Source organism: Heterodontus francisci, chromosome 37 (genome assembly GCF_036365525.1).
Source record: "Heterodontus francisci isolate sHetFra1 chromosome 37, sHetFra1.hap1, whole genome shotgun sequence".
Taxonomy (NCBI): Eukaryota; Metazoa; Chordata; class Chondrichthyes; order Heterodontiformes; family Heterodontidae; genus Heterodontus; species Heterodontus francisci.
The window spans coordinates 31,306,751-31,316,555 of NC_090407.1; the positions used below are offsets into that span (position 1 = coordinate 31,306,751).

The window sequence follows — 9,805 nt, forward strand, 5'->3', positions numbered from 1 at the left end:
GCTCTGGAATACCCTGTCTAAGCCTCACAGCAATTCTACCTCTCTTTCCTCCTTAAGCTGCTCATTAAAATCTACCTCTTTGACCAAGCTTTTGGTCGCCCGCACTAATATTTCCTTAAGCAGCTTGGTATCAAATTTTGTTTGATAACTCTCCTTTGAATCATCTTGGGATATTTCACTATATTAAAGGAGCTATATAAATGCAAGTTGGTGTTGTTATTTGCCCCTCTCTAGTAATTGCTTCTTTGCACTTTCTCCTCTTGTTTCTCCCAGCGTCTTCAGCCGGCCCAATTAGTAGCAGTCTTGCTTCTGAGGCAGAGGTGCCGGGTTCAAGCCCCATTCCAGGACCTGAATATATAATCTTGGTTGACACACACATGGATGCTGCTCTTTGGGTGAATGTGAGGTAATGTCTGCCTGTTCCATTAGCTGTAAAACATCCCATGGCAGTAAGCGTGAAGAGTAAGGTGCTGTCCTGATGCTCTGACTTATAACTTCCTCAGGCACCAACACGATTAACTAATCAACTGATTTGTGTGACCTTGCTGTGTGCAAATTGGTTTTTGCATTTTCCCATATAACAAAAGTAATTTATTCGTTGTGAAGCACTTTGAGACATCTTGAGGATGTACTTTATAACTGCTTGTTCTTTCTGCCTTTCCTAAGCTCCAAATACAGTATTGTACTTTTCCTCCTCCCTTCATGCACACTGTTGAAATTAAAACTAGTGACACATTTCCTTCCTTAACTGAATCTTTCCCAGAACCTCCCATTTGTGGAACTCATTGTCTCTCTCAGTTTCCCCTTCCTTTAACTACCTACAGACTTTTAAAACTCAAACTTGACAGTCATCTAACCATTACTGATAAATTCATCTCACCTTCTCCCCTACTCTGTTCAACCTTCAAACAAACATACGAATTAGGAGCAGGAGTAGGCCATTCAGCCGCTTCGTGCCTGCTCCGCCATTTAATAAGATCATGGCTGATCTGATTGTGGCCTCAACTCCATTTTCCTGCCTACCCCCCCCCCCCCCCCCCCCGATACCCTTTGACTCCCTTGTTAGTCAAGAATTTATCCACCTCTGGCTTAAAAATATTCAATGACCCTGTCTCCACCACTCTCTGTGGAAGAGTGTTCCAAAGACTCTCAACCCTCTGAGAGAAAGAATTTTTCCTCATCTCCGTCCTAAATGGGTGACCCATTATTTTAAACAGTGTCCCTTAGGCTGCCTGTGCGCTTCTAGGTTTCTCAATGAAAGGAAAACACTGAAAGATTTTGTAACACAAACAGAAAGCACTGGAAACCCACAGCGGGACAGTTGGCATCTATGGAGACAATTCTGTCCTTTCCATAAACAGTGACTGACCTTAGTTTAGTTTAGAGATACAGCACTGAAACAGGCCCTTCGGCCCACCGAGTCTGTGCCGACCATCAACCACCCATTTATACTAATCCTACACTAATCCCATATTCCTACCACATTCCCACCTGTCCCTATATTTCCCTACCACCTACCTATACTAGGGGCAATTTATAATGGCCAATTTACCTACCAACCTGCAAGTCTTTTGGCTTGTGGGAGGAAACCGGAGCACCCGGAGAAAACCCATGCAGACACAGGGAGAACTTGCAAACTCCACACAGGCAGTACCCGGAATTGAACCCGGGTCGCTGGAGCTGTGAGGCTGCGGTGCTAACCACTGCGCCACTGTGCCGCCCTTCTGTGCATCTTCAGTATTTTCTGTTTTTTGTTTTCGATTTCTAGCATCCGCCGCATTTGGGCTTTACTTGATAAAGTTCTGTGTTGACCTACCTGCCACGGCCAGCTGTAAGGCCTCGCATCAACTCCATTCACCACCTTTGAGGAATATGGAGGGTAGCTGGTCTGCCCACAGCCATAAGCTGAAATTACAGGAACCAGAGGCTAACTGTTCATTCTAGTCAATGTAGCGTGCAGATAGTTTTTAAATTGCATATGTAGATTAGGTATTCCAAATATCTGCTTCCAAGTACAGTGATACTACATTACACATTACATTACATAGCATTTACAGCACAGAAACAGGCCATTCGGCCCAACATTTCCATGCTGGTGTTTATGCTCCAAACAAGCCTCCTCCCACCTTACTTCATCGCACCCTGTCAACCTATCCTTCTATTCCTTTCTCCAATTTTAATATCGTTTAAAAAATTATATCATTTTTTTGTGCTTATCACAGTGAGGGATGTCAGTGTTGGGAAAGGATAATGTGTCTCACAGTCTCTGACTGTCCATGTAGTGCTTTCTCTCAAAAGAATGTGTCACTTGGGTGAGATACCAGTGGGTTGCTTGGACTGGTGGAACCATACCTTTCCAGCAATTAACAGGGGGTAATTTAGACTTTGTGCGATAGTATAAAATGGTGATAATGAGTCGGCAGGCAGTTTTATATCTTTCCTCACTTTTATTTTGATTGACTTCTCTGTAGGTGACAATCAGGAGAGGTATAAAGTGGGCTGCCAATTTGCTATCATTGTTATACACCATCGCACAAATTCCTCCCAACGTCTGCATGAAGGGGAAAGGTGTGAAAAAATATATCTTAAAAACTGTATGGAAAGATTAAATCACTGACTGGTCCTTTGTTTTTCTTGTCATGTGAATGAAAGTTAGATACGACTGTAGCCTGATGTGTTGAAAATCTGCCTCACAAATCCTTGAGGGCCAGGTTTCTCTGCAATCCCTATTTTTAGCAATAAAATAGATTTGAGTATAAAGCAGTGAACTCCCTTTTATACTTACCAATTTGTTCACCAGTGAATATAGACCTTTGTGTTTTTCAATAGATATATCTTCAACCATGAACACTGCTACAATACATAAGTAGTCAAAATGGCAAAGTTTCTCAATCACTCAGCGGGTAATCACAATGAACTGTGCAGACCCGAAGGCTTAAAATTCAATTTCCAGTCTGTGCTGTTCGAGCTGATCTCAGTCAAGGCAATGGTAAGGGGCTGCTGTAAACAACCACAGCAACTTTTGGCTAGGGATGGAAGGAGTAGGGGCTCCTCTATCAATTTTTGATCTACTCTATCAAAAGCCTTCCTGATGTTGAACACCTCTGTTAAATCTCTCATTAACCTTCTCTGCCCTAAGGAGAACAATCCTAGCTTTTCTAGTCACCCCATATAACTCAAGTCCCTCATTTCTGGTACCATTCTGGTAAATCTCCTCTGCACCTTTTCCAAAACCTTGGCATCCTCCCCAAAGTGTGATGCCCATAATTGGGCACAATATTCCACCTGAGGCCTAATGAGTGATTTTATAAAAGTTGAGCAGATCTTCTCTGTGTTTGTACTTGATGCCTCTATTTATACACATTTCTGGAGTTCGATATATTGCTTGAATGGAGGGCATTTTCTAGTAACTTACCACTGGCTGCAAGTAGTGCAATGAGGAGCAGTTGGTACATCATCTCTCTGTGTTGCTGTGTAGCTGAGACAGCCGCCAATGGATTTGGACCTTTATATGCCTTGCCAGCTGCTAGTTTTTGGATGCTGCAGCTATTTTAATAATGTCGCTATCTGCTAAAATCCCCACTCCAAGTAGGAAAGTAAACAATTAAATATCTTTGTGTCAAGGTTGCGCTGTTTATATGGCCGAAAAAACTTTCCATGGTGTGCAAGTGCAGCCGCCACCTGTCACAAGAGCATTCACACACATGGTCACTCCCTGTCAGGGGGAATTAATGGCTAAGAGAAAGCTCCCCAAATGTTTCCACTGATTAATTCATTGCTTAGGTTGGGGCTGAGCCAAACTGACCAGAAGGTTTCAGGTTTGATCCCTGGTTAGTGCTCAGTTAGCTGAACTTAACCTGGTGACTGCACTTTGGAAGGTGTAATTATACTCACTGGGGTAGATTTTGACTTCGGGGAATGGTGTAACATGAAGGATAGCGAATCAGCATCCTGTTTTACATCCTTCCCAAAGTCAATTGAAGACATTGCAATAGGAAGGGTGAAAAATCAGCCGGGGGTCTTGCTCCTGAACTCCTGAACAAGGTCGTCTGTGATGCATTCTGAACCCTCGTGACCAAATAGCCTGATTCATGCACGAAGAGCAATCACTTTGAGGTTCAGAGGCACTGCTGTCCTCCCCCAAATCAGAAAACTCTGCAAAGAAAGGGGACTGAACCCAGCACTGCCCTCTATATGGTTGATGAACACCACACACCAGAGTACACATTTCTACAAAACATTGAGCTATATAGTTTAAAATGCTTGTGCAAGAAAGTTATGTCATGCAGTCATTTAATAAGTTCTCAACCATGATGACAATCTTGATATTGAGTTAGAATACAGGTGCAAAACCTCAAGAGGCAGCTGGTTTTGTTCCTATATATGTACCTATGTTTACATAGGAACATCTGTTCAATTCAAGAGTCTCTGTAGATTTGAGGGACACTGCCTCACACAGAGGCTTGAAGAAGTGTTTTACTGGTTAAAGCAAGCCCAAATGATTACATATAGAATCACTTACACAGACAAGCAATATACATGTTGGATTAAACAGACTCATTGTGTGTCCTTTGATATCGAGGAAGACAGCCAGAATATCGTCCCATTTTCTGCACTAAGTTCTTTGGTGACTCATGAGAGCTACTTTTGTTGGGAATCAGTGTCCACAGATTGAACACTGGATCCCGGATACACCAGTTTAGAGATCTTGATTTTCCAGGCGAGACTTCCTCAGCTGGCATTTCCATTCAGAATCAGCAATGCAACTCACCTCATAGCAGGGCATGCTTTCATGAACAGTTTCTCACCTTCTTTTCCTGAGCAGGTGGTTCCTACCTATAGACATCTATTTTGCACTGTATCAGAGTCGCTTTTAAGCAGTCTTTTTCTCTGGTTTGTGCTCCACCACAAAATCACTTCCCAGTTGTCAATGGTCCAGAAAAGATCTTCAGGATTGTGGTATTGTTCATTCACACCAAATGACCTGACCACCGTAGGCATGCCTTCATAGAGAATCCATGCTCTGTCAGTGTTTTTTAAGAACTTTGGTGCCAGGGATCTTGTCTTGCATCTGATCTTTAATATTCATCTTAGGCAGCTTAGGCCAAAAGTGATTCAGCTTCTTAATGTGGCACAAATTTGTGCAAGTCTCACAGGCATAAGGCAGTGTTATCAGTACATGGTGAGCTTGGTCTGCAGACTGATGCCTCTCTTGTCCCAGAATTGCTCATGGAGTTTGCCAATAGCTAAGCTGGCTTTGGAGATTCTGCAGGATGTTTCTGTATCAATATTGATTCTTTAGACAGGATTCTACCCAGGTGTTAAACAAGGATGCATCATTGCACCATGGCTGTTCAGCATTTTGTTTGTTGCTGTGCTTCTCTTGGTTCGCAATAATTTTGAAATAGGAGTCAAGATCATATTCAGGATTGATGGACAGTTCTTCAACCTTAGAAGATTACAAGGTAAAACAAAGGTGCTGGATGAAATTGTAGGTGAATTCCTTTTTGCTTGTAGCCCACTCCCAAGGATGATATGCAAACAATCATGAACCGCCTTGCAACAGATTGCAATCTTGCCATCAGCCTTAAAAGAAATTATGGTACTTGTCCAACCAGCCCTAGGCAAGCTCTACATTCTACTAATAATTACTATAAGTGATTACAGGTTTCTGGTCATGGACAGATTTACCTACCTGGGTAGCACCCTGTCCATATTGTAAACAACATATTATAGTACCAGAGTATCTGGAGATAGTTTGTAAAGGGTTAACTAAATGAACTAGAGCAACAAATCTCTTTGTAATACTTCTTGCATATCTCATGGTATGAAGTGCTTCTCAGAAAGAAGTGTGCAATTTTGTCTCAGCATAAACAGGATATGGTCTTTAGGGGATTGTGTAAGAGTTAAATTGTGGGGTATTTCTTCACATCTCACAGCAAAATGGCCAAACTACCCAACAAACAAAACATCCTGTTCTACTTTTACTAATAATTCCTTTGAAGAACTGGCACTTTCTTTGAAATTCAGTCTGAGCAAAGTTGATCGGCTGAATGACACAATTGATACTTACAACCCTTAGGTACAAAATGCACATGGGATATCAATGAAGACCTTAAATATGCAATGGGGAAAATATTCATTCAGACCCAAAGAGGCGGATGCAGGAGACTCAGTGAACAAATCCGCCTCTGAATTTTTTTTTATTTCCAAAATATACTTTATTCATAAAAATCTGCAAAAATTACATTGCCAAACAGTTTCAAACAGCACCAAAAAATACAAACATTGCAAGGGAGATCAGTTTCCTTCAATACTATCATGAGTTTCTTCACAACCTTCCATTTCACTATTGTCATGCTAATTACAGTTTTACATTTACAGCAAATGAAAATATCAACGATACAGTTCGAGGGGTTACCCATGGATCCAGCCCCTCAGTCCAGCTTGGTGGGGGTCCTTATACTGTGGTCTTTCCCCATTGAGCCTTTGCTGCGGCTGCCCCAAGCTTTAGTGCGTCCCTCAGCACGTAGTCCTGGACCTTGGAATGTGCCAATCTGCAACATTCGGTGGTGGACAACTCTTTGCGCTGGAAGACCAGCAAGTTTCGGGCAGACCAAAGGGCGTCTTTCACCGAATTGATAGTCCTCCAGCAGCAGTTGATGTTTGTCTCGGTGTGCGTCCCTGGGAACAGCCCTTAGAGCACAGACTCCTGTGTTACAGAGCTGCTTGGGATGAACCTCGACAAAAACCACTGCATCTCTTTCCACACCTGCTTTGCAAAGACACATTCCAGGAGGGGGTGGGCAACCGTCTCTTCCCCACCACAGCCAACGCAGGGGTACTGTGCGGAGGGGGCGAGACTTCGAGTGTGCATGAAGGATCTGACGGGAAGGGCCCTTCTCACCACCAGCCAAGCTACGTCTTGGTGCTTGTTTGAAAGTTTTGGTGATGAGGCATTCTGCCAAATGACTTTGACAGTCTGCTCAGGGAACCATCCGACAGCATCCACCGTCTCCTTTTCCCGTAGGGCCTTGAGGACATTCCGTGCAGACCACTGCCTGATGGACCGGTGGTCAAAGGTGTTTTCCCGCAGAAACTGCTCCACGAAGGATAGATGGTATGGCACGGCCCAACTGCATGGAGCGTTCCGCGGCAATGTGGCCAAGCCCATCCTTCGCAACACCGGGGACAGATAGAACCTCAGCATGTAGTGACACTTGGAGTTTGCGTAATGGAGGTCTACACACAGCTTGATGCAGCAGCACACGAAGGTGGTCATCAGGATGAGGGCCACGTTGGGTACATTTTTCCCGCCCTTGTCCAGAGATTTGAACATCGTGTCCCTCCGGACCCAGTCCATTTTAGATCCCCAGATGAAGCGGAAAATGGCTCGGGTGACTGCCACTGCGCAGGAGTGGGGTATAGGCCAGACCTGCGCCACGTACAGCAACAACGTGAGCGCCTCGCACCTGATGACCAGGTTCTTACCCATAATGGAGTGAGATCGCTGCTCCCACATGCCCAACTTTTGTCGTACCTTGGCTACTTGCTCCTCCCATGTTTTGGTGCACGCCCCGGCCCTTCCGAACCATATCCCCAGCACCTTCAGGTAATCTGACCTGACGGTGAAGGGGACAAAGGATCGGTCAGCCCAGTTCCCAAAGAACATGGCCTCGCTCTTGCCGTGGTTAACTTTGGCTCCCGAGGCCAGTTCGAACTAGTCGCAGATGCTCATCAGTCTGCGCATGGACAGCGGATCCGAGCAGAAGACGGCGACGTCATCCATGTACAGGGAGGTTTTAACCTGAGTGCCTCCGCTGCCTGGGATTGTCACCCCTCTTATGCTCGCATCCTTCCTAATAGACTCAGCAAAGGGTTCAATACAGCAAACAAACAAGACAGGGGAGAGAGGACAGCCCTGTCTGACTCCAGATTTGATCGGGAAACTTTCCGGTTCCCACCCGTTGATTGAGACTGCGCTACTGATGTTTGTGTAGAGCAGTTGGATCCAATTGCAGATTCCCTCCCCAAACCCCATTTTGGAAAGCACGTCCATCATGTAGGTGTGCGATATCCTGTCAAAAGCCTTCTCCTGGTCCAGGCTGATGAGGCAGGTGTCCACCCTCCTGTCCCGTACGTAGGCGATCGTATCCCTGAGTAGCGCGAGACTATCAGAGATCTTCCTGCCGGGTACAGTACAGGTCTGATCGGGGTGAATCACCAACTCCAGAGCAGATTTGACTCAACTGGCTATGACTTTGGACAGAATCTTGTAGTCAACATTAAGCAGTGAGATGGGCCGCCAATTTCTGATTTCTGCCCTCTCCCCCTTCTGCTTGTAAATGAGGGTGATGATGCCTTTCCTCATGGATTCTGCCATGCTGCCGGCCAGGAGCATACTCTCGTATACTTCCAGCAGGTCCGGGCCGACCCAGTCCCACAGGCCCGAGTACAACTTGACGGTAGGCATGCCTAACATTAGGCCTTGAACCTCAGTGCCATCAACTGGCAAGCTGCAGATACCTAATGGGCATTCCCAGGCATCTTTCTGGTGAAGAGGCCTCAATGCTGACCAGTTTCCAAGAGGGGTCCTTATGCAGGCCTTTGGGCTCTCCATTAGCAAATGAGGGATCTAGCACCGGTTTAAGGCAGCTTCCAGGAATTCCCGAGTCAAAATGACATTGGATGTATTAACTATGCAAATTTGGAACATTTCACACCTGATAAATGGGTGGTGTGAGGTCCAAATCCTTCCCCTCTTTGTTAAATTCTCTTTGGTTGTGACTGGTATAGCCGAGCAATTGATTTCTGTAACCTTTTTTACTCTCTGACTTAAATATACTTGGTACTTCTAAAGGCATTGTTCTACGTTTGCCAGGGAGGGACTACCACAGAAGGTTAGTGAAGACAATGGGAATATTTTACAAACAGAGATAAGCATGCCGCTTCATTGTACAAGTTGTCTGGGATTAAGATGGCTGAGAGATAAGCCACCTAGTTCAGATAGTCACTTGTGTAAAGGAGGATTCGAGGGAACAGATAACCCAGCCGCCAAAGGGCTCATCAACTCAACACCCCAGAAGCAAATACCAACACCCCAAGGGAAGAAGATCAAATCAACCACTCCACTCGTAAGCACAGAGTTGTATAAGCTCTGGAAACATTGTTCAGCACCTGCTTATAGACTCTACACTTTTTAATAGACTAGCTAACCAATGCTATTAACTTGTCAGATATCTAAGGATCTCAGTTACAATTTAATAATCAGCTATCCCGTTAATTCTGAATTACGGTGACACTGTTGAGTTTCCTTTCCAACCTCTGTTACGCAACAAGAGCAATAACAACTTGCATTTTTATAGTGCCTTTCAGGGCCGCTGCAAGTCTCAAAACACTTTACAGCCACAAAGTACTTTTTGAAGTGTAGTCACTTTGACATGCAAGAACAGCAGCAGCCAGTATGTGTTCAGCAAACACCCACAAACAGCAATGCGATAATGATCAGATAATCTGTTCTTGTGATGTTGATTGAGGGATGAATATTGGCCAGGACACAGGGGAGAACTCCCCTGCTTTTCTTCAAAACAGTGCCATGGTATCTTTTACATCCACCCAAGCAAGTAGATGGGACCTCAGTTTAATGTCTCATCTGAAAGACAGCATCTATGACAGTGTAGTACTCCCTCAGTACTGTACTAGAGTGTCAGCCTTGATGGACTTGAACTGAGAAAGAGAATTTTAAAACAGAGGCATTCAGGGACTGGGAGCTAATGCTGGTTAACGAGCATAGGGATAATGGATA

The 9,805-nt window shown here is 44.6% G+C and overlaps 1 protein-coding gene across 5 annotated transcripts in view; it reads right to left on the reverse strand.

Annotated features, from left to right (window-relative positions):
* The window catches only part of LOC137352240 (proproteinase E-like), a 35,096-nt gene that overhangs the window by 11,974 nt on the left and 13,317 nt on the right, over window positions 1-9,805 (reverse strand). For 2 of the 5 annotated variants that reach the window (XM_068017494.1, XM_068017493.1), the window contains exons 1-2: window positions 3,416-3,499; window positions 1,817-1,905 (exon numbers count right to left, since the gene is read on the reverse strand). In XM_068017494.1, coding sequence (XP_067873595.1) covers window positions 1,817-1,905; window positions 3,416-3,458 — 132 coding nt within the window. In that variant the 5' untranslated portion in view covers window positions 3,459-3,499. Of the gene's footprint in view, window positions 1-1,816; window positions 1,906-3,415; window positions 3,500-5,695; window positions 5,783-9,805 lie in introns of those variants that run through there. The other 3 variants (XM_068017491.1, XM_068017490.1, XM_068017495.1) reach the window with 2 other exon arrangements.